General features: G+C 38.3%; 1 protein-coding gene across 1 annotated transcript in view; it reads right to left on the reverse strand.

Moving 5' to 3' along the window:
• Positions 1-11,255: 11,255 nt before the first annotated feature.
• The window catches only part of PPIP5K2 (diphosphoinositol pentakisphosphate kinase 2), a 59,456-nt gene continuing 44,669 nt past the window's right edge, over positions 11,256-26,042 (reverse strand). The window contains exons 25-32 of the mRNA XM_054397502.1: positions 23,533-23,706; positions 22,239-22,308; positions 20,101-20,220; positions 19,170-19,232; positions 17,441-17,500; positions 15,238-15,369; positions 13,565-13,693; positions 11,256-12,909 (exon numbers count right to left, since the gene is read on the reverse strand). Of these exons, the coding sequence (XP_054253477.1) occupies positions 12,806-12,909; positions 13,565-13,693; positions 15,238-15,369; positions 17,441-17,500; positions 19,170-19,232; positions 20,101-20,220; positions 22,239-22,308; positions 23,533-23,706 (852 nt within the window). The 3' untranslated portion in view covers positions 11,256-12,805. The remainder of the gene's footprint in view (positions 12,910-13,564; positions 13,694-15,237; positions 15,370-17,440; positions 17,501-19,169; positions 19,233-20,100; positions 20,221-22,238; positions 22,309-23,532; positions 23,707-26,042) is intronic.

The raw sequence follows: 26,042 nt of genomic DNA on the forward strand, positions 1-26,042 counted from the left end.
TCTTTAGCAGTTTCTCCTGTACGAGCAGTAGCAATGATGACTGAGGAAAATGTATCAATAGTTACATGAACAAATTTAGCTGGCCAAATTCAGCAATATGAGTGACATCTCTTTGCCAGACCTGGAGAGCTCGCAACCCCCTAGGGCTGGTTCCATAGTAATGAGGTAATGCTGGCCCTGGCAGTCAGGGCATGCGGCAACAATGGCATGGGCTTCAGCACTGGACAAATGAAATTGATGCTTCAGGGCACAACAGCCTTGATGAAAGAATTTATGAGAAGCTATGGCTTGTTGTTTAATGTCTGGAGTAGGCCCCATTGCTACGCCAAATACAAGTGCATCTGCTTTTGCATTCCCTTCCACCAAAAACCCAGCAAGGGTCGTGTGGCTTTTAATATGTAAGACATAATAAGGGGAATGCCGTTTTTGGATTTCAGTCCACAGCAACTTTAGAATCCCAAAAAGTCTCTCCTGAGTGACGTGACCAAGGACAGCCTTGTTCAAGTGTTGCACCAAGCCAGACATATAGGCTGAATCAGTGACAACATTGACAGGACAAGAAAATTGCTGAAATACCATGGTCATTGCTCTTAATTCAACAATCTGAGGAGAGCCTTCTTGGTGTTCCACTTTGTTTTGCCATTGATGTCCATCATACCAGATGATAGCAACCTTCTCTGTCTTCCCGGAGCTGTCAGTGAACACTGTGGAATGAAGCACAGGGTCAGAACTACTTCGTTGTTTTTGTGCAAACCAAATTTGACCACCCATTTTTATTAAAGGATGAGAAGGGAGACGATAGCCAATTTGACCTGTATAATTTGTCAGCACTGCTTGGAGCGTTGAACCGTTGGCAAGGCACCACTCAAAGTATTCACTCTGTACTGGTATCACAGTTCTTGCAGGGTCTCTTGCCAGCAGTTGCACACACCGAGTTCTTGTTTTCATGATGATCTGAGCCAAAAGTTCAAAAAGACTGGGGGCAGTTTTTTTAGTTTTGAAGGGTAAAAGGGTCCATTCTAGCACATGCAGAGGATCCTGCCACTCAGGATTCCACTGTGCGAGCGTTGTGATGGGATTAAGAGTAGGTAGTGTCTTTACAATGAAGAATTGTCTAAGAGGGGGCTGGAAGAGAAAAGGAGGAACCAGACAGTTTATCTATGTGTATGTTAACAACAAAGGGGCCTACTTGGTACCTTACCTTTAACCTTGATGTAAATCATTAGGGGATCTGTCAGAAGACATTGAACACAGCCTGAACTTCTGAACTTTTAGGACAGAGTGCAGGCTTAAGAGAGTACTGAATATTAACTTCTCCACCCAGAGAAGTGAAGAACCTAATTTAAATGAAGATACGATGTATGTAGCAGGGGGGTTGCATGTTAAGGGGGACTTGTAGTAGGCGTTCCAGGAAAGACTGTAAATCCTGAGTACCTGAACCAATGGGGAAAGGGAGAGGGAAATTCACATCCAGGAATTTAGGATAAAAGGGGAGCTGTGTCTCCCAGCAGTTTGAGAGACCCCATGGGGAACTTTCCTGTGGACTCTCCCTTTATTCAAATAAAGTTTTAAAAGACTCCTCTGTCTTTGTTGTGAACAGGAACTTCTAAATCAGATTAATTTTTCCTTACAATTGCAAAAGGTATCAGATTGTCTATCAAGACAAACACTTGCACGGATATAGCCAGATCAATTCTCCACACATGTTTTTTGCTGATCACCTGCTCCACCTCTTTAATGACTAGCTTCACTTCTGGAGTCAGGGATCGTGGTGCAGAAATGTCCGAGCCCCCTTTTAACAATTCTAAAAGCAGCTGCAGTTTGAAAGATGTAAGCCCCAAATAGGGACGCACCCAATTGATTGTCCCTGCTAGTTTCTGTACATCCTTTAAGGTTTTAATCTCTAACTGCAGCTGAATTGGTTGTGGCATCACTGTTTGATCTAACACTTTCATGCCCAGGTACAACCATGGCTGTTGGCACTGTATCTTTTCAGGGGCAATTACTAATCCATGATGGTGTAGTGACTTTCGTGTTTCAATTTCCATTTCAGCCAGCATTGCCTGAGAGGGGACAGCCAATAGGATGTCATCCATGTAGTGGTAGCAATACCCAGATGGGAATGCATCTCGGACAGGGTTTAAGGCCTTTGCCATGAACCACTGACAAATGGTGGGAGAATTTTTCATACCTTGAAGTAGGACTTTCCACTAATACCTTTTGGCTGGTTCACTGTTGTTCACTGAGGGCACCGTGAATGCAAACTTCTCCACATCCTGTTTGGCAAGAGGAATGGTGAAAAAACAATCTTTTAAATCCACTACTACAATTTCCCATTGCATTGGTATCATGGTTGGTGAGGGCAGCCCTGGTTGCAAAGCCCCCATGGTTGCCATCACTTCAGTAATTTTTCTCAGATCATGTAACAAATGCCACTTCCCTGATTTCTTTTTTATCACAAACACAGGGGTGTTCCAAGGGCTGTGAGAAGATTCTATGTCTCCTGCAGCCAATTGTTCCTTTACTAGAAGGTGCAGGGCTGTGAGTTTTTCTCAATCGAGGGGCCATTCTTCCACCCAGACAGGCTTCTCTGTTAACCACGTTAGTACCAGTGTGGGTTGTGTGACGCCCTGCAACACAGTGGCCCCTGGCAAAAATCCATCATATTTACCACTCCCCACTGCCCTAGACAGTCCCTCCCTCACAAATTTAGAGGTGCTGTAGTTATGCATGGCCTAACTGTGGCCTTTTGCCCCTCAGGGTTGGTGATCAAAACAGGTTTGACACTCAAGAAGCTGTTCGCAATTCCTCCAAGCCCCACCACACCTGCATCATTTGATACCAGGGGCCAGGCAGGGGGCCAGTCACACCATGCAATGATGGTAACATCTGCTCCTGTGTCTAGCAGTCCTGTTATTCATGTCTGTGCAGGGGATGCATGATCCATGGAGAGTAAACAAGTTATCTGTGCCCACTTCTCAGAAATTGTTTGGGACCAAAAGACGGATGGCTGTCCTGTTGATCCAAATGCCCCGTCGCCACGGACAGTCTGTTCCGTTCTGGAAACACAGCTCATAAAGGGTACAAGTTGAGCAATTTGAGTCCCTTTATCTATTGTCACAGGTGGTGTTGCAGTGGATACCAAGGCGCAAATTTGTCCCACATGATCAGCATCAATTATCCCCACATGCACCATTAATCCCTGAAGGGTGCTACTTGATCGTTAGCAAGGCACTAAGCCCCTTACCAATTGGTGCCCAAGTATCTAGAGGCACTTTATGCACCTCTTTGTCGGAAATAGTTGTTACATCTGCTGTGGATACATCTATCCCTGCTGATCCCCTTGTTTTGCCTGAGAGCCTGTCACATAGGGTGAGACCAGCTGAGCTGGACGGCTGGCTTTGTGGGGTATTTGTATCGTCACACGCCCCTTCGCATTCTTCTTGCCGTTTCCCTGTAGAGGGTGACCATTCATGTGAAACTTAGATCTGCATTGTCTAGCAAAGTGGCCAGGCTTACCACAGTGATTATCACAAAAGCCCCCTAGGTTAGTTTCCAGCTGTGCCTTCCATTGCTGACAATTGGCCTTAATGTGCCCCTCTTTCCCACAATTGAAACACCTCAGTGGGTCTCCTGACTTCAGGGTGGCTGCGAGTGCGGCCATCTTGAAGTCAATAGCGCCAATCTTAGAGCAAGCGGCAACCATATCAGCTACGGATGGCTCACCCGGCAGTGCCTCAATAATTTTCTAGCAATCCTCATTTGCGTTATCTTTTGCTAGCTGTCGGCACAGAATTTGTCTAAGACCCTCATCGTCTACCTGCTTTTCAATAGCAGCAGAAATCTTTTCCACAAACTGCAAGAATGGTTCCCGAGGACCCTGCTTAATCACTGTTTAATGAGGGCGTGGAGATGCAATCTCCATTGTTTTCCGAATTGCAGTCATTCCATGTTCTTTGACTCTGCTTGAGTATTGAGGGATGTCAATGGGCTTGTGTGTTCGGGTTAGAAAACACAGCTCCTGTCCCCTGAGTGCATCCACCCCCATCACCAAAAAAGGATCACCCTGGGCTCTCTGCTTATTCTGAATTGTGGCTTTCTCAGCTAGCTTTTTCCAATTAGATTCAAATATCAAGAACTGAACAGGCTGAAAAATCACTTGTGCAATGTGGTTGATATCAAATGGACACAACAAATCCGTATCTATGACACGTAAAAGCTGCATCGTCTCGCTTGAATTCACACCATACTTTGCCACTGTGGATCACAAATCCTGCACAACTTTCCAGCCCAAAACTTGATGGTTATCCTGCTGACCAGTCCCCAGAGCCGCATTTTCCACAGGGAAAGTCATGGACTCACTAGAGTCATCAGAAACACTTATAAAGGAATATGACTGCACGGGCACGTGGCACGTACAATTACTAAGCGTAGTAATTGTACGTGGCACCTCCAGCTTTTCCACTAAGTCCCAATCACCCTCTGCAGCAGCTCTCTGACGAGCCAACTGCCAAAATCTGGCTGGCAATTGAGGAGTCACACTTACACCACAGGGAGGCTAAGTCCATGAAGTAGACGCACCGGTAAATCGACGTCCCCCCCCTCCCCCCAGTCTTTTGCGACCTCACAGCCCGGGGTGAGACCTCCTTCTCACCTTCTTCCTCACTGTCAGATGGCAGGGGAGAAAATTACTGATGCTTTTGGGGATCATTAGGCTCATTACAATCCTCATTTTCCAAGTACTCCTTCAACTGATCGTGTGGAGTTTGATAGACCAATGGCAACTGAGCAAATTCTCGGGGACTTTTCCACTTCATAAGGATCTTAAGCTGCTCATTGGGAGAAGGATATTTCTGCACTTCAGCACCCTTTTCCTCCAGCGCTGACAGAGTGGCTCGGCAGCTGGGGGTGGGGGGTGAGGGGGGCAGAAGGCGCCAGTATTCCCTCTACCACTTTAGTTATCTGCTTCACTCCCATCTCAATGCCCTTTGCTTTTAGCTCCATTTTCAGTTCCTCCTCTTTTTTATCTTGCTCTCGCGTGGTGTCTTTTAGTGTTTCATTAAGTATTCCAGGAAGTAGCCATATCTACAAGTTCTTTATCTCCTTTTGTTATGGCATCCCATAAATGACAACCCAGCTTCTGCCATGCAGTAACACTAAAGGCAGTGCTGCAAGAGGGCTTGAACCCTTGCTGCTTGCCTCATAAAAGCAGCCTCCTTAGATCATAGTCACTAACTTTTACACCTCTATGCTTAAGGAGCGTTTTCCAAGTTCCAAGGGCTAACTCCTCTTCCTTTGTTAGATTCTGTCCCATTATGTTCCTGGTGGCTCACCTTAACAGGTGTCTAAGCACAGGTCCGGACTATGCAGATTCCCCTCTGCTCTCAGCTTCACCAGGCTCTGCCACACCCGCAAGTCAGCAGCAGGTTATCTAAAAGCACGTCGGAGGTCACCAGATGTCTCTATCATGGCAAACTAAGCGTGACATGTACACATTTATAGTTACAAAACTGAGTAGAGTATCAAACATAGAACACTTTATTATTATTAACAGCACACATTTGTATGTTTTCTATGCTACTATGGCCACTTCTAATTGGTTAACAAGTTGTTTTTAACACTCTTACTGGTTATTACTATATCACTATGGCAGTAGCTATTCTTGCTAACTTTCACACGGGATAATTCAAACCTTTTATCTCCCAGTTTCCCAGGCACTCTTTGTCCTTTCAAACCACCTGCACCTCTGGGGCCTCCCACATCTTTACTGATGCACAGTAATCTGCCCAAGGCCAAGCTCATCTTTCCCAGGCAAGGAATCTGCGGACCTGCCACAGTCCTCCACAGCTATTTAATCTTATTATTTGTGGATTGAATGCATAGTGTACATTGAGGTGAAAATGTATGGGAATTAATAATGGTATAGAACAGTCTAGACTAGACTAGAATTCAAATATTGTAGGAAGGGACCTACAATGACCATCTAGTACAACTGCTTGACTAAAAGTTAAAGCATGTTACTAAGGGCATTGTCCAAATGCCTCTTAAACAGTGACAGGCTTTGGGCATCAGTCATCTTATAGGAAGATTGTTCCAGTGTTTGACCATCTTGGTATTGGTAAATAAATGCTTACTATTGTCAAGTCTGAACCTCCCCTGACAGACACAGCTTTGCATTTCCAAGCATCCTGTCGCTGGATCTCAGGGAGAAGAGATCAACACCTCCCTCTCCACTTTCCCTCTGGGATGCTGTGAAGAGCGATGATGTCACCCCATCTGTCCCCCATCCTCCTTTTATCCAAACTCGACAAACCAAGTCCTTAGCTACTCCTCACAGGACATGCTTTCCAGCCCTTTCACCAGCTAGGCTGCCCTCCTGCAGAAGCAATGAAACACTTTAACAATGTTTTAAAATTGTAGGACCTGGAACTGCATGGTTTGAATCTATGTTTCCTTGTTCATAACTAGTATGCAACCAAGAAAAGTCAGGAGTCTCAGAGCTTTTGGTTTGCTATGTTGTATTTCAAATATCTATGTTCATTTTTCTGAATTCTTTGATTTTCTCCTTTGCAAACGTCAGTAGCTTGTAATGCTGGTCTTTTAAAATAAATGATGGAGATGTTAGATACAATGTTTTAAGTCTACGTATACTCCCATCCCTTACCCAAAGAGGAATGAAAGTTACCAAGAATCTGAGAACAAATGAGACAGGAGTTTCAAATGTGTGAGAGTCGATGGGTTCCTCAGGCCAGAGGAGCTCAGCCTTGATGAAACAAAGTTATGTCATTGAGATAAGGACAAATGCCATAAGGGGAGATTTCCAGTGGGAAACAGAATGTTGGTCAACCTCCAGCAGCTAAAACAAAAGAGAACTGTGCACGGTGGCAGAAGACCAATCACCGTTTGCAGTAGAGTATGTGAACTGAAGGCTTTACTCTATCAGATGCGTGCTGATAGTGTGCAGTTTAGCAGAAATAGTATATAAGTACAAAAAATGTAACAATAAATGTCTCTGATCTGCAGAAAGTCAGGGTCCATGATCAATTGCTGCAAAAATGAACTTCTACTCTGATTTTTAAAGACTCAGAAGAGTTTTAATATTTGTATTAACATACAATAAATAATAATCTTATGAAAGGAGCAGTTATTCTCTCCTCTGGAAAAGTAGATTTGAAGCTTATCTTGAGATTCTCTTATATTACAGGTATTTAGTTTCCTGTACTTATCATTTATATTGCTTGATTAAAACCAAAGAATTTCTTACTAGAACCTGTCAACCACATAATCCTGTTTAGATTAGACCAATTACCACAAATCAGGCCCAAATGACTAGACATCATAATTTCCACATACAAGTTCCTCTTTTCCATCAACTTTATGATAGAAAAAATATACACTGACCTCAACATAGCTAGAGAAAGTAAAAAAAATACACCTAGTCATGTTCAGTGTTATTTTAGAAAGCTGCTTCTTTCCTTAATAGCAGATTACATGAAAATTCTTACAAGTCTGAACTGGAAGTCTATTTTTACATACTACATTCATACATTATGTGGTATTGTAACAGTGTGAGAGCTGAAATCCCTGTCCCACACCAACAATAACCAGGCTAGCTCAGTCTGGAAGCAAAGGAAAGCTATATTTACAAGCAAATCTACAATTTATGATGAAATGCAATGAATATGTACAAATATACACTATTCACAACATTTATAAATGTGTACAATCAACAGAAAAGCACAACCAAGCCCCCTTTACTTCCCCCCAAGGGGCCTCCCCCCCAGCCAGAAGGAACCTCCCCAGACCCCCCCTGGCAGAAGGCAGAGAGTCAAGAAGCAGAGAGGCTGTTAGACTTAGCTTGTCAAGGTCCGTGTGTTCTCTTCAGCCAGAAAAAGAAGAAACAGACAGACAGAAACCTATCAAGCTGAGAACTGCCCAACTCTCCAACATTTTTTTGAGCAGTAGTTCTTAAACATTTCTCTCTCTCCAATGCAAGTGTTTAGAATAATCATTATTTTGCTTTGTTACATCCAATGGTGACTTATTTACATTCTTTCGCTTTCTCTGCTTGACCTTGGTGAAGAAAAATTAAAAAGACAGTCTTAAAACCATCACAGGTGTGGTGGCAAACTGGCTTTCATCTACTCTGGTTTTATTTTATTTTTTAAGCAAGTACATTTTAGAACTGTTTTCTATTATGTAAAGATTCTTGAAAGGTCTTTGCCACACTAGCTTTTACCTCTTTTATGATATGGATGTTCTCCATATTTAGTGCATCCTCTTGCTCAGACATACTTGGATTTTTCTAGTGTGAACTGCAAATAGAATTTGCCTCCAAAATACAGATGATTTGCAGGACTCTCATATTTTATCAGACTTCACCTTCTTCACTGAATGAAAACAGGGGGGATCAGAGATAGAACTGCACTACTCTTCTTCCATGATTTTTTCCAGAACTGACTTTTTAGAAAAGTTTTTGCAATTTCTTCTTTAGCAATTTACTTATGGGTCCACCAACAATGTAACTCCTGTAAATTCATAAAGAAAAAATATGGGGAAAATGCAGGAACTTTATGCTCCCATCTGTGTTAGATGACAGAAACCAGTTTTAAATGCCTGTATTTTGCCCCTTGAATATTCTGTTGCATTGAAATGACTACTAAAAGTCTTTGTTACATCTTCTTTTGAGCTCTGTTTTAATGTTATTGTTCAGTGTCTGATCATTATTTTTTGTATACATATGTGGCAGTTTAGGCTGGGTGCCCCCTGCCACTGCTACATGAGATACACCTCTGGTGTCCCGGGTGCCCACCCAATAGGGGTGAACACAGGAAACGGCGTATTTCTACTCATAAATCCTGTGCCCTATAAGGCCATCTGCAGAGTCATTCTCTTTCTCTTTCTTCCCTCTCTGCTCCCGTGGGAGATGCTCTCTCTTATCGGGTAATGGTGGGGGAGTATCTCAGGCCCCTTAGGCCTGACTAGGTCTAATGCCAGGAGGAGAATGGGGGGGGGGGGGGGGAAACAGTCTCAGACCTGGCCAGCCTGAGACTTGCCTAGCAGTGGGAGGGGGAAAGAAAGAGTCCTGAGGGTTTGGGTATACCCTCAGGTGGGAGGAAGGAATGATTGGAAGCCTCTGGGAATTGCGTAAGGGACTCTGTATGCTTCAGGATGTTCTTTGCCACTATGCTTTGTAGTGTTTTTGTAGCTTCACCAATCACTTTTCCATTTAAACTCTCCATCACTCTCCAATCCATTTGTGTGGGTCATTCTTTTGTCCCTTTCGGGGCAAGAGACGTTCTGTCTGGCCTCAAACCAGTACAACATATGTCCCCAGGGTTGTTTATATGGATTCCTACAAAACTGAACTGTGACAGCACATCTGCTTTCTTTTAAATTTTACTTGCTAGTGTAATTATAGAGAAGTTAAATTTATGTCTTATTAGTAACAAAGAAGCATAAATGAAATAAAAAAGGTTTAAAAATAATGAGTTTTTACAAACATTTTTGTGCTTTGATCTGTTTGGTAATGCTGCTTGACTTTTAAAGGAAATGCTAAAAGTTTACTCAACATTTCAGGGTGGCAGTATTTCAGGAGTTACATTCACACTCAATCATTGATTTTCTGTCAACTTATTATTTGACCTTTACTTGGGATAGGACATACAGTTCAAAAGTTTAGTGTGAGACAGAGTACCACTGCATGAAGAAATTGGACTAAAAAATTAGTTCAAATCAACTCTGTGGTTCTGCCTTATTGCCAGAATAGTAACAGGAAACAGAAGAACATTCATAAGGGTTCTGTATTTAATGTTACCATCCTGGAACATGAGGAAGCACTGCAGAATGTTTGAATACCATTTACATTTTTGAGGAATAATTTCAGTATAAAATGATAAAACCAGTATCTTACCACCTTTTCAGTAATTTTTCTAATATCCAATCTAAATGTACCCTGGTGTAATTTTAGGCCATTTTCTCTTGTCCTATCACTAGATAGTAGGGGGAAGAACCAACCTTCTGCTACAACCTTCTCTCAAGCACTTGTAGAGAGCAATCACGTCTTCCTCCCTTCAGCCTCCTCTTCCACAAAATAAACAATCCCAGTTCCCTGAACCACTCCTAATACTTGTTCTCTAGATACTGCAACAGCTTCATTGCCCTTTTCTGGACATGTTCTCGTAGTGAAGAGCCCAAAACCACACTATTTGAGGTGCAGCTTTCCCTGTGCCAAGCTTGGCAGGCAGGTGGGACTCGATGATCTCTGGAGGTCCCTTCTGACCTCTAATGTTATGTGAAGTTCAGGGGCACGATCACTTGTCTATTCCTGCTGGCCACTGTGGGCATGTGGCCACACTGCTATAGCTCATGTTCAGCTGGCTGTAACTCAGTACCCCCAGGTCCTGAGGCACCAGGCAGCTTTCCAGCCACTCTGCTGTAAGTCCATAGTGTTGCACAGCCTTGGTGTGACTCAAGGGCAGCATCTGGCACTTGGCTTTGTTAAACATCATACAGCTGAGCTTGGCCCATTAATCCAGCCTGTCTGGATTCTTCTGCAGAGCCTTCCTACTCTCAAGCAAATCAACACTCCCACCAAACTTAGTGTCATCTGCAAACTTACTGAGGGCACACCCAACCCCTCATTGAGATCATTGATAAAGATATTAAAGAGAACCAGTCCCAGTACTGAGCTACTAGTGATTAGCCAATGACCACTCTTGGGCCTGGCTGTCTATCCATTTTTTAACCCAGTGAAGTATCCACACATCCAAATCCTGTGCAGCCCATTTCTCCAGGAGGATGCTATGGGAAACAGCATTAAATGCTTTATAAAGTCCATGTAAGCAACATCTGCAGCCTTTCCCTCATCCACTAAGAGGGTCACCTTGTTGTTGGAAATCAGGTTCGTCAAGCAGGAACTTGCCCTTCGTGAACCCACACTGGCTGGGCCTGATCACCTGGTTGCCCTGCATATGCTGCATAACGGCACTCAAAATGATCTGTTCCATAACTTCCGTATTAATGGCTTATTTGTAAATAGTTTTCCACCAAGATCACCAATTTAAGAACTCACTGTACACCACATATATGCTTAAAAGAAAACAAAGTGCAGGTAGGTTGCCAGTAACATTTTTATTTCAGAGCACAATAAAAAAAATTATGCCACAGCTTTGGTTGACTGGAATGATATGCATACTTAAATTTAACAGTATGTTTTTAAACAGTAAACAAGTATACATTCATCATGTGCAAAACTACCACCATCAATTACACAATTACACTATAGAACATTAAATGCCTAAGTATGTAGCTGTGAAACCCTTCATATTTTTGGTATTTACCTAGCATTGCTAGAATTAGCCTGCTGAAGCCATTTCCTGTGCAGTAAACACTGAAAACAGAGCCCATGGCAAAGTGAATTTAATTACAGTTGCACTGGGTCTGGAGTAAGAACCGTATTTAAAAATATTACTCAGAAGATGTCTTCTGAAACCCAAATGTGAATTACCTAACTTGTAGTTTATGAAGTCTGTTATTAGTAGACTGCCACTTGAACTTACAAAGTGGACAATATTTGTTCACATCTGAGATAGTAATAGTAATTAAAATATTTTTCATGCCACAATCACAATAACTGCTGAGACCAGATGATTAGTTTACATAACCCAGTAACTCAAAGTTCTACTAACTTCTAATGCATCTCACAGCTCTTGCAAAATCTGTATTTTTGTTGTTGTTGTTGGTTTTTGGTTGTTTGTTTGGTTTTGTCATGAGAGCTGTTGTCAACCACCTAGACTGGAAGGAGAGAGAGGAGTATCCCCAGGCCATGATTCATCCTGAGTATTTTGCGATAGTAAGCACTGACTTCTGGTAGACCCCAGTCTCTGTCTACCCTGAATGGATAATAACAAAACATTGATGGAATATTTACAATTTTTAGGATAAACTTTCTATCAGATCAGCTGAACCATTTCTCTTTTTACAAAACCTGCTTTTTAACATCACCTTTTTGTAGAAACATATGGCAAAGCAAATAAAACTGCCTTTTCAGTAAACAAAAGGTTTTGATGAAACATACTAAAACCAGTTTTAACTGCTGGATGATACGCAGGTACCCGTATACAAGCATGTATACTAAACAACAAACGAGAATATTTGAATGTTACAGGTCTGATGTAAACACAGAATAAAAATAAGAAGAGTCAAAACTGACAATACATTAACTCACTCTATCATGCCTAATTATTGCAGCATATATGATATAAAATAATTCAAAAGCAGAAAACATCTGCTTATCATCCAAACCAGGCAAAAGAGATCTCTTTGGAAATGTAGTTAATCCAAAAAAAAAAAAAAAACCTTCTGGCCATGATATGTGTTACCTTTCAGCCCACAAAAGAAATTCAGGTGATTATAAACCCATGAAAATAATGTCAACAGACAATGTCTTCATTAGAGTGACATCAACAGAGCCACTGTAAGACATACCACTGCACTGGTATTTTCTTTTTGTACAAGCTTACAGTAAATATTTTAAGACACTGAAGAGGTTCATGTGCAGCTTTTCCATGAAAGGTGTGCCATTCAAACAGAAAAAAATCTATTTCCTGAAGTGTTATAGAAAATGAGAAAAGACATTTGACCTAAATATGTAGCATGCACACTAGTTAGCCATATATAAACTGAAGATTCTTAGGTGCACTATGAACTACAGATATGAATGGCTTTTGAAAGCTCAGTAATTTAGATGAATGCACAATGAAGAATTGTTTAAGAAGTTGTTTCCATTTTTTTACGATCAACTTTATTTCTTCTCACACAGCTTTTCACCACTAAATGCTGCATCTAGTGATGCCTCTTCAAGAGATAACTTAACATTAGATAGACAAACAGAAGATCCAGGCATAGCTGTACAGACAAAGAAAAAAGTATTAGGTTTTACACTTAAGAATATCCATGCTAAAAAGCATCAAATGCAAGAAAAATGCCAGTTACCTAGCACAGAAACACACAGAAAACTAAACTCTGTTGAATGAAATCAGCAATGCAATGGTATTTTGTTCTAGAGGCCCTCTAAACAGCATGACCATCCAAAAGCAGACAGTGTAGCTGGCTGACACTTCAGACTGAATATACTAATGATTGAATGCATCATGTTACTGGAAGCTTTAGTCAGAATCTGGTCACAGAACTGTATGGTAAATGCTCAGAAAACATCTTAGAAATTCTGCTATTTACCTAAATAAATTTCCTTCGTTTGTCTTACATGCAGATAGCTGGAAATACTGTTCTACTTCAAAACAAAAAAACCACAACCCCAAACACCATGAATTTGCAGGCCTTAAAATACTTTCAAACACTTCAGAGGTTAAGAGAAAGTAGTTATTAACACGGTTTAACTAGTAGAAGTATTCTTGCCATGCTACTGAGTTCTCTCTGACCCACAAAAATGATCCCACTTACACAGGGAATTTCTATAAGAAATAATTCTGCAAGTAAGAATCCTTCTGATGGAAATAATGTAATCAGATTGGCAATTCTGTCTCTGACAGAAGTTACTTACATAAGGTTGTTTTCTCTATTGCTAGTCTTTCAGGCAAAGTTTCAAGTGGTGTTGGTTGAATTTTCGCAGGGGTATATGTGTTCAAAGGAATTTTTCGTCCTGACAGTGGAATCATATAAGATGGAGAAGCTGAAATGGGGGAGGAGAAGGTACACATCATTAGTAATAAAAATACTCTCACCTGAACAAAAAGTCAGAAATAGTAGGCACAGAACTGTGTATTTGTCCAGGAACAGAGATGCTACAGTTATACAACCAATATATACAAACAGCATATACAACTAGTAGCTCAGCTACTGATTTTTTTACTCATGTCAAAACTTCAAAGCATGGAAGATAAATCATCTAGTCCACACCTCCATGCCAGAGCAGGTTCACCTAAGAGCAGGTTGCACAGGATGGCTTCCAGGTGGGCTTTGAATGACTCTAGAGACAAAGACTCCACTACCTGTCTGGGAAGCCAGTTCCAGCACTCCACCAACCTCAACGTGAAAAAGTTCCTCCTCATGTTTAGAAGGAACTTCTCCTTTTTACCTCAGAAACCAACACAACTTCATGATGCTAAGGGTGCTAAGCTGAATTTCTGTATCAGCTGCTTTGCCACAAGTCTAGCAAAAGCATTACTACTTCTCATAGGTTATTAAGATTGCACTGGAATAGGCATTTTGTCCAAAATGCCTATAAAAAAATGCATACACAGTGCATTGTCTCTACACATCTTCCAAATGTTACAGGAAAACAGAAGGAGAGCAAAGCACCTATATCTGCAATGCTATCAAGTCTAATTTCCAACCACTCTTTGTAAAAAGGTGACGAGACCACTACAGAATTATGACAGTTTCTTAAAAATACTTTTTTTGTCTTCTGTACTCTGAATTCTGAGCTGATTTTGCAGACACACACACTTACAAACCAGTAAAATCATTTGAATAGCTACGAATTTTAAAATACCTGCAAGTCTGAGTTTTTACAGTAACATCAGATTTCTTAAATTGTTTTATCTTCTCAGATATAAAGCCTGCTCTATCAAATTAGCTACTGATTAAAATCTAAAATGTATGAAATTAAAACAACAAAAAAAAACCTTAACAGAAAAAAAAAGAAAAACAGAAAAAGAACAACTAGGTAATCTTTATGTCAGTACTACAAGTACAAATTTTCTGATGGAAGTATAAGTCTTTAGAAGTTTCCTCAAGAAGAATGATTTTCAATCATTTGACACATGAATTAAAAGCGTCATAATATATGGTAAATCTGACCTAACTGAAACCACTTCCAAAGACAGGAATGCAATCACACTGGGAAGTAACCCCAGAGGCATGCACATAGATAGAACATGCATTTCAAGATCACTTAAACATGCAGCACCAACTATTAACAAATAAGAACCAGAAAGAAACTTCAGAGATGAAATCCCAAGTAATAATGAAAGAAACAGGAAATAAACAGTTTTAAGGTATAAAAGGCTTGTAAAAGGCAACCCTATTCTGCTGATGTTACTGCCAGTAAAACAGTACAGTGTCAAGTTGGAAAGAATGCATGCCCACTAAAATTAATTACAATTTCATTGACTCTTTAATTTACTACCCCAGTCAACAGAGACATTACTTGAATGACATCTAGACAATATTTAACAATTTAAAATTAACATAACTACAAACTAAAATCAGTACATGTCTCCTGTAGATTCTCCCTTGATGGAGCAGCAACAGAGGCCAGAAATTCATCCACCTGCTTCAAAGACAAAGAGTTGTGTAGCGTTTCCAAAGGGCAAATAGAAGGCACCATGGAATAGAGTTCAAAACCTGAAAGAAAAATAATAAATAATAAAAAAGATTTCTAAACACAAGACAGGATTTTAGCTATTACAGGGCCAAATATTTATTGATTACAAAAAGCACTTATTTTAAATCAGCATGTGCAAAGTATTCTTGAAATCCTGGACACTAAATATTATAAGCATCAGAACGCGATCTACCAATTTCCAGGGTGAACTAAACTAAAGGTACCACGTAACATACCATGGGATACAAACCCCACAAGAGTATAAAGTGATAAAGTGGTCTTCAAACATCACAACTGTTCTCTACTCCCAAATCAGTTAATGAAACAAGTTATCCCTAAGACACACTTAGTAAATAATTTAAAGAAAAACAAGTCAGGAAATGGTAGTATTTCTCCTACTCAATTTTCAAATCTGGCACAACAGTAATTAGATAACTCATTCATGTAAGTAAAATACAATAGCTGTGTTTTCAGCTGTTAGAAAAAGAGCTAAAACTGCTGCAACTTCCAAGAAATAAATTTGCAGAATTGATGTTCTATCATCTTCAGTATTCTGTGAAAACAAACTGTTGCCTTCAATATCAAAGGAAAACCACTGTTAGCAATTTTGTACCTTGAGGTTACACGGTTATCTTTGGATAATACATTTACACCTACCTTGGTGCACTTAAAAGCAGTATTTACAAGACTATGTTTCATATGATAAAACAGGTAAGTATAGCAACCCAAAATCTAAAAATTTATTGGAATTTGCTTTTCTACATTAGTCTTGACCATACACCAACCATGCATATCCATATTACTATCATACTTTTGAAAAGCATATAAACATCCTGGCAAAAAAAAAAATCGTAGGTCTCTAAAGTGATGCAGGTTTTGATATCTCAATGAAGAGCTCTTCATTCAATTGCAGTGCAGAAGAGAAAAATATGTCCATCAGTGTTGTCAATATAAAGCTGTAACATTACAACTTTGCAATTCAGTATTGTATGGTTTCTAAATTTCATTTAAGGTAACTAAGTGAGAAACAATAGTGAATGAGATAATGTTTATAAAATTAAGTTCAAGGTACATTTATTGGAGATACCATTATTACTAAGAACTATCCCCTCCCCTAAAATAATAAGCATTGTTATTCCCGTGATATCCAGTGTTGCCCTTTCATTCCCCATTTAATGCCTTGCATAGACAAGTAACTCAAAAAAATTTAATCTCCCTGGTGTCTGTATTTATATTTGCATCTACATTGGCCATACTCAAATTTGAGGGACAGTCATTACAAATATACAATCAACTGAAGTCTACTTATGTCAGCTTCAATGTATTACAAATAAATGTTGCATATCACAGAAATTTGGTTTTCATGTACAAAAGAAACACCATCACATTCTTAATTTCTGTTTTCCTACAAAGGCAGTAGCTAAGCTTCAGTGTAAGCACTAAGATGTTTGGCATACATATTAATATCCTAAACAACTATGCATGCATGCAAAGCACAAACCCTTTCTTTGCATTACAGTAAAATGTAAGATTTACCTCTACCCTGACAGAAAAGTCACCATCACTCAAATGAGAATTAACTTTTTTAATTTTGCAAATAACAATGGGACAATGTCAGGTTAACTTTTCAATAACTACTGCTGTTATAGAGCAGTATTACAGAAAACCAGAAAGGAATTTCAAAATACACCTATGCCCTGCTAAAGTTGGGTTTTTTTCAGTAGTTTCCCCTCCACAGGTTTTTGTTCAGTTTTGAGAACTCTGCAATCAGCCATATTTCAGCATGCTGTTGTAGTATCTTTGCCTAAGGGATATGACTTAAAATGTACCCTAGAATCTATCTGCCCTGTTTTATTTGAATATTTAATGATAAATATTTCATTACGAGAAATTTGAATTTTCATAATTAAGAAGCCTGACAGTATCCCTTTAAAAAATGCAATTTCTTGTAAACTAACAGCCTTTGAGCTCTAGCTGTATTTATTCTTAAGACACTGCCCCCATCAAAAAAAGCAAGACAATGAAAGGGTCAACGCAGAATTTCAAAAAAGCCACCCTGTTGTCTTAAGTTTCAAAACTATAGAAACATACCACTGAAGCCTAGAAATTCCACACAGGAAATGGACCAGCACCTAAAGAGGTGTGGGTGTTCTGCACACAGGCCCAGAAAATAAGGTAAAGCATTGTCAGAAGACACCTGTTTCACCATGTTCCTTGAACTAAAGATGTGGGGGTAAGTCTGAAATGAGTTAAGAGGATGTGATAACAACATAAATAAGAACAAACAGAGTGAAAGGGACAAGGAGAATCAAAATGATAGTCCAAAGGACAGACAAAACAACATCAATATGTTCTTATGTTAGTAGAGAACCCTTGGAAACCTGCAACGCACTTAGGATTCATAGGAGCTCATACAGCATGCACAAATCTTGTAAAAGATGGGTGGTAATACTGCTGTATTAAATGAATCAGATCAAAGCATTTGTTAAAAAACAATTTAGATCCTTTTTCTAAAGAATGTAGCCACAAAAAAGATAGCACTAAGTGGAACAGAAAGTAATCGTGTTACTAGACACTGATACTCAAATGCAGTTCTTACTTTCTGACCTTTTATGTTTTGGAAATGTTATTTGGTTTGAGCCTAAAGATTAAAAATGGACTCCTAAATTTCCTATTTGAAATAGAATACTGGAATTGGCCTTTAGATCAAACACAGTCTTAATTGTATTAATTGAGCCTTACTTCAAGAGGCACTTCAGTGCAAAAACTCACTATGGATTCCAAATGAATGTAATAAAGACTACTTCCACCTACCAAAGCTAAACAAAACCACATTTCTTTTAACCTTGTTTCTAAGATGATTTATTTTGAATGTAACTTGAAAATGCAGGTGATTTCCATTGCAGTTTCAGTAATATTACCGTCACTGTACTCAGCCAGCAGTCACACACATTTTAAAGCTTGCTATTAAAAAATCTGTAAAAACTACATTAAAATCTGGTGTGTAATGAAGACTGAGTTTTCATGAACAGTATACATTCTGGGCCTATTTAATAATGTGTATTGCTAGACACTGAATGTTTTACTGAGGAAGGAAAGACATACCTCTGTCCTGTGTGTTACACCACTTTTTTGTGGTAACTATGGTAGACTGAAGACAAGTTAACCCTCACTCTTGAAGTTCAAGAGGTCAAGGTAAGCAACATCTCTTACTGTGATTTTTTAGTGCAATATTTAAGTATTTTGCACATCGATGAACAAAGAAGTATGGTAAGGTAAAATAAATTTTCATCCCATGATAAATATAGAAATTTAGCAGAAATTGAACCAAAGTTTTGGCTTTGGATTTTTAATTTATTATCACTTCAAGAAGACAGTCATAAACTCCAGTTGTCATTTCAGTGCCTTATTTTAGAATCAGGAGGCTTAGGGGAAACAGCAGAAGAAAGACAAAGAAGAAGTAGCAGCTATCAGGAACTGTATGCCCAACAAAGATCAGATTTAATTCTTTTTTTATCTTGCACCATACAGTCTGAGCGTACAAGAAATTGTGAAGAGTAATTTGTTATGGAGATCACGATTAACAATAGCAATTCAGTTTTTTCAAGGATCTTTGTAAGGAATGGATTTGGATGTATTTATACTAATGGAGGGATTTAGGATATCTAATGATTACAAATATATTCGGACTTGTGCTTAAGTTAGGAACGACAGATGGCTGGATGATACTGTACACCCCGTATTTGAAATAAAAATAAAAGGGATGAAGCAAGGAACTTTCTGGTTTTGTTTTTGTTTTTAAAATAAAAGCAAAACGTACCATTGGTTGGGTGTCGAGCAAATGAGATAGAAAACCTTTTAACAGCAGAACCGCGTGTGGTGTCTGAGAAAGAGAAAAACAGGTACCTGAAATTTGTAACAGCTATCAAAAGAGGGACATTTTTAAAAAGGAAACGAAGAAGAAAGAAAAAAGGATGAGAAGGTATTAGAACTGAGTGTCATGCAGAAGAGACCAAGGAAAAGGGCTAAAATCTAAATAGAGGTTAAGAAGAAGAAAATTTGTTTTGTTGGTAGCTACAGATGTGTAATGAAGTGTGAAAACAAGCAGAATGAGCTGGTGATTCTGGCATACAAAGTTATATCAGGTTAGAGCTGAATACTGAGTTGTGGGGGAAAAAACAGCCTGAATACTGTTTCACCTCGGAGTTGTAAAGGCGTGCTTTGGCATCTTTACATTCTGAAATCTACTATAAGAGTTTCTTCTTTACCCCAGATTATCCCAAACAGAAAACTTTCTGCTCCTTTGTAATAGAAACCCCACCAAAAAACGGTCAGGAATCATAAAATTTTCACTGCCAGTATTTAACTAATTAGTTTATTACTTATTTCATTCATTCTGCATGCTCTAAGTAATTAATTCCAAGATCAGGAAGCAATGATAAAACCCTAAGCTTATAATGAAAAATGAACTTCAAATCACAAATTTTAGTTCACTTAGAAAATGCACTTGCTGAAATAGCCTGGCACGTATCACAAGTCTGTGACCTAGTGTTCAAGAAAGAAACAGGAATTAACTGTGCTAATAAGTTAAAAACAAGCTATGGGCAATAAAGAAGCAATAGAAACTCATACAACTAATACTAAGGCAAAGGATTCTAGGATTCCATTAAAATCACTAACCTAGGATTTATCTTTAGAAGCTTAATGTGGCACATGGGTTTGTGCGTGCATGTGCGAGAGTGTGCACATACCATCTATGAAGCCAGAAGAAGTCAGCTTTTTACGATGAGTACGAGCATAATCCTGTAGGTTAGGTGCACTTGAAGAACCCCCGAGCACTGAGGTGCTAAACAGGCCCGCACAGTGAGACCCTGATGGGAGTTAGAGAAAATACATACAACAACCAGGTGTTCGTCCATTCACATTGGGGATGCATGCAGCATGCAAGCACATGGCTCTTACCACACAAAAGGCAGCTTTTGGCAGTGCCTTGGACAGGTTCACAATATGCTTGTAATGTCAGAGAGGTACTTGTAAGCTGAAACTATCATAATTTATTTTGCTTCTACTTATGACACAGCACCCTCTGCTATATGTGCAAAGAGAGGACTGGCAAAGTGAGTTCTTGTCCTGTTTTCACTTTTAGTAAAGAAAAATTACCAGTTAGCGTCAATGTAAATATAACCAAAGCAACAAAATAAAACCAAGATGATGATGACGTTATTGTTTTAAAACCTACATTTCTGAAACAAACTGGAAAAATATTGCTCATTGATTTAATCCAAATCAAATCAACATTTGACAAGCTGCAATGAATTATTCCCGCATTTCCACAGACTTAATATGAAAATAATTACCTTCTAACCCCAACAAAAAGTTAACCTAATTAGAAACACCCTATTTATATTTCAGCTGCCATCACTAACAGTGTTACAAACTGATAATACCTAAAAGTTCCTTCGTTTAGCTTGACTTCCTTTCCTAAGAAGACTTTTGTAGATCTCCATGCAAAGTCAGAGTACTATTATTACAACTCATACATTCCTGCCATTAGGGGATTTTAAACAAACTACTGAGAGTCACAGAAAGAAAAGTAACTTCTATAATCATCAACCATAGAAAAGTAACTTCTATAATCATCAACCATAAACAAAATTTGCATACAACAATGAACAAAATGGGGAAAATGTTGCAATTTTTTTCCTTTGTTTTTGCTACTAGTGGTTTTTCACTCAGAATTTATCTTTCACATTTTAGATTAGTAGCCAACTTTTTAAAAAACTAACTATCTGTCCAGTGATATATCCTTTCATTACGTTCAATGAACTGGTGAAGGGAAACATTACTAGCACATGTGACCAATCACAGCCAAAATAAATTGGTGCCTGGTCTGTGGCAAAAGCCTTTCACACCAAATGCAATATCTTCATCTACATACAGAAATACATCAACTTCTACAAGCCATATTGTGTCAGACACTGTCAAATGAGAAGTTGTTCAACTTTAGCAAGCACACAATAAAAAACATGACTTTGTTAAGTAAGAGCACCTGATGTATGCATTTTACTAAGGGAAAAATATAATAGAAGAAAAATATTACTGAAAGATTACACATACAAAAACTGCAGCTCTTTCCAAAGAAAAGATACTTCTAAGTTTATGCATATAGCTTATCCATTTTCTACACTTATTTTTTCATATGAAAACAGACAAAGAAAAAAATTGCAATATCGGTTTACAGTAGTGCAAGATTTCGTGCTTTTGCTTATCACTCATATGTATGCCTGTTTCCAAGAAGCAACATAAAAGCACCACTTGGCTTAAAAGAGTTTTAAACAACTCATTGAATTATAACATGATTTATTTCAATGCTGAAAGGAAGAAAATTATTTTAGAAGAGGGAATATGTACAAATCAAGAAACTTGAGGTTTGTTCCCCATTCTCTTACCCTTGGTAAAGCACCTTCAATTCCATCAATTGTCACAATATGAAATGTTAATTTTCAAGAAAATTGTTTTAACGGTCTCCAGTGTAGGCCATTTCAATTCAATAGCTTCTTGCAAAATCCAAAAACTCAGTCATCTACTTATCTATCAAACTATCTTAAATCTAAGTTTTGTTAAAAATAATCCTATGTACCTGTTGTGAGCAGTACAGTCAGTAGTGTGAACAGTATCAAACAATTTTCTCTTTTCAGTTACAATTTATTTAACAACTGCTGCTGCAGAAAGAATTTCCAGTTGATAGAGACTCAGCATATATTATTGATAACGAGTACAACTGGGTCCTGTTAACGTAAAAGCTATTCAAAGAATGTACAATTGTACAGAACAATGGGCAGATGAAAAGCTTCTAATGCCAAACAAAATTTCAATTGTAGGCACATACCTAGACCACTCTGCTTTTGTTCCAGAATAGTTCTTGGTGTTCTTAAGTTACTATTGCTTTCTGATAGGACCTGGATATAAAAAACAGAAAAATAAGGGAAAGTAGGACAGCAGCATGGAATGCCCATGTAACTTGATAGAGCGGCCTGTTTCAGACAGACAAGTGTTAATAAGCCGTATGATAAATGTTAGTAAAAATATGTAAAAGAAACATGAAAGATCATGCAACATCCCCTTCTGAATGGAGTTCATTTCACATACGAGTTCCTTGCAATGATGTGGTGCAAAGCAAGCATTCAGAGTGAGAAAGGACACAGACCAAGACCGATATGAGAACAGATATTTGAGACATTTTATTTAATTTTACCAAATGCACTCGCCTAAACTGCGCCTGTATTGAAAAAAAGGAGGGGAGGGAAGGAAAGACAGACAAGCTATTGAGGACACCATACAATCACTGATCCATGCACGGGCTTAATCGGTGTAATCTTCAGATGCTCACAGCCTTTACCAATACAAAATTCTCCAATGTAAGTAGTTGTAGAATTTTTCACAATAAAAAGAAATTATGAAAATTTTCAAAGAAAAAGGATATGGTTAACAGAACACCATCCATTGCCATACACGTAAAAAATATTTTGACAATCTTTAGGCTTCAGTGATACTTAAAAAAAAAAAAAAATATCTTTTTCTCCTGCTTTTCTCCCCCCAAATCTTTAGAAAAATCTCCAAAATATTGTATAAGTCAATGGATGATGTACTATGTTGTGAGTTTCAGATACCTCCTGATACAGAAGGCAAGAATTATTAGTGTTAAGAGTTTTTTCCCTGCAGTAGTTAATAACAGGCCACTGAAAACATGATATGTGCAAAACAAGTTTTGAATACCAATATGAAGCACCAAATAAATTATTTTAAAGTGTATTGCTTGCAATTATTACTTTTTTTTTTTTTAATTTACCTACCACCAAATTAAGCAATGCTGTTTTTAAAGTCTTAAAGGACAACTAATCCAAAGCAGAAATCTGTTCCATTAGGCAGTATACTAAGTCATTTCTTACTGTGGTAACATTTGCAATTCCTATAAAGAAACCACATTTTTAGGAAAACTTAATACATTCAGTGGAAAAAACATGCACTTGCTATTTTTCCCCCGAACATTCTTGGGAAGTAATTTTAAGAAGTGGAAGTATTTCCTTCAAATGTAATCCATAATAAAGGATTAGATGTCCTTAAAGACAGTTGGTTGTTGCTTGGAATGCATAATAATGTTTAATGAAGTAAAGTTTAAAAACCTGTTGCCATGAGCCAAAAATACTGGATGTGAAAGCCAATGATTTAGGGGAGACAGGGGAAGAAGTGATTTGTTCCCCTGATCTGCGTCTTCGACGCCCAGTACCCACACCACTGGTATAATGCAGCCAGGTACCAATACACTCTGGGCTAGACACACTCAGGGGGCTCTCTTCCTGGAAGTGAGAAAGGGGGCAAAAAACAGCAAAGCATGCAAAGTTAGATTCAACAGAGCCAAATGAACAGAAAAGAAATAAAACTCAATCTGCTTGCACCCTTTTATATACTGCTTTTAAAACTATTAAACAGTGAACAGGGAAAAGTAATATTACAATATTAAGAATTTATCAGTTCCACTTAAATCTTATAATCAAATTCTAGCTTATAATACCACAATCAAATTTCTGGTACACTATTAGGTATGAGAGAAAAGTAGTTGTTGTCAATAGTCGATTCATAATTTTATGAATTTCCCATATGTTGGAAACAGAACATCTGTTATCCTTGACATTCTGTTTAATAGTTTTCCCCCTCTAAGAACATTAAATTTTCCTATTACTTAATAGTTTTAATTTCTAGTCTATAACCTTACCAAAGAGATTCTCATTTTTAGAACTGCATTTGAGAGTTTACAGCTGATTCGCTGGTAGCAGCACTGACATTACTGGCAGTAGTTTTTCAGCCTTATAAAAAGTCCTAAAAATTAGCTCATGCTGGATGCCTATTAAGACTTCAAGGGAGGACAGTGTCAGGCTAAGAGTCGCCCATACTGTAGACATCACTATGTGCCATTACTAATCAATATGTTTAGCAATACAGAATTTGGTATCCAGTGCTGGTATCCAGTGCCTTAATTTCTTGTTTTACTGTTAGAACTTTTCTTGTTTTACTGTTTGAACTGTTTTTTCTTGGTGTTTTTTTTTTTTTTATTTTAATAGCTTAATCACCAATTAAAACTTCCATATAATCTCACACCTGACAGTGTCCTTTCAAATTAATGGACAGAGGTGAAGAAAGAATTGCCTCACAGAAAAAAAAAAAAGGAAAAAAAAAGTTTCAAGGCAGCTGCAGTTTAAGTTGCAATGACTTTTTAAAACATTGTAAAACATCATTTGGTTTAAACATTCCAAATACCAGTTTTGCAGATTTCAGTAGGCCAGATGAAACTTCTCATTTCACTTTTTTCAAAAAAGGTTTCTCAGTGTATGTTTTCTTTAAATCAATTACTTTCTTCCAGCAAGTAAACAAGCACTGAATGCTGACCATTTGAACATAAATGACCTGCACATTAAAAATTTATCAATTATGTTATCGGTAAGTTACTTGAAAGTAACTTCTACATAATTTATGAAAATTAAATTGAGGAAAGTTTGTAGTAGTAAACTATTCAGCTGTATGTGAACTCTTAACTAGGAGGGGAGTTTGCATGATCATAGTTGAAACAGATTTTAAAAATCAAAAATATTGATGTTGTGAGCATTTGTTTGTGATAAAACTTGGAAATAGAAAATGTAAGACATTCACATTTATTATTTCTGTTAATTTATGGAAGTCATGTGAAGTTATACAGATATCCTTTCTAAAAGGGAGCCATGCATCCTTTTCTCTCCAGGCTACTAATAACCAAATTCCTTTCAAATCTGTAATATTTTTATTGCATTCAAATAGCCCATTCCCCACACAAACATGAAAGAAAAAGCTTTTGGTGTGAATCTTCATTTCTGATGGTTTTAAGCAACTGAAAATGAGGCAATTAGAAGCTGTTAGTTTGCTTCTAGCAGTAATATGCCACTATGCACCATCTGAAATTTTGCCACTCAACATACAAATAGTATCAGCGATGCTGCTGTACAGGCCCCCACCTCTGTGACATTAAAGCTGTATCAGTGAAGCACACCTAGATGTCATGGCCTTCAAAACAGGAGACTAGACTGTTCAAGATGTTATCTAAAGCATTCATGACACACAACCCCCACCCACTTAAACAAAAAATAAACACCCAAAACCCCAAACCAAACCCAAAACTTCCAGTTTGTTCTCTTACCTTTGAATGCTTGACAAGTGGAGTCATTCTCACCCCACATGAAAGCAAATATGGTAGAAGACATGTCTCTCACCTCCCGTATCCCACCACCACCCCCAATCCCTCTCTTCCCTGTCAGCATGATCACCTGAAGGTTTGCTTAATTGCCAATAGCAGCTGTCTTGTAAGGATGAATACAAAATCTGAGTATGTTAGTTTAAGGATGTAGGTTTAGATTGAAAAAGTCTAAACTTTAGCTTTTTTAAAATGACTTTAAAAGAAAAATGGAAACAAATCTTATCACAAAACAGTAATTCATCTTTAGAAAAATAAATAATCTTGCAGACAAATTACTGCCATGGAGGATTTCTCACAGAATAAGAACAACCCTTTTGTCAGACGTAACATCATGTAATATGTGTAAATCAAAAGTAGAATTACATTTGGGTTTGTTTTGTTAAAACAAAGTTAATTTCTGTGAGAGATATT

Source organism: Indicator indicator, chromosome Z, assembly GCF_027791375.1.
Source record: "Indicator indicator isolate 239-I01 chromosome Z, UM_Iind_1.1, whole genome shotgun sequence".
Taxonomy (NCBI): Eukaryota; Metazoa; Chordata; class Aves; order Piciformes; family Indicatoridae; genus Indicator; species Indicator indicator.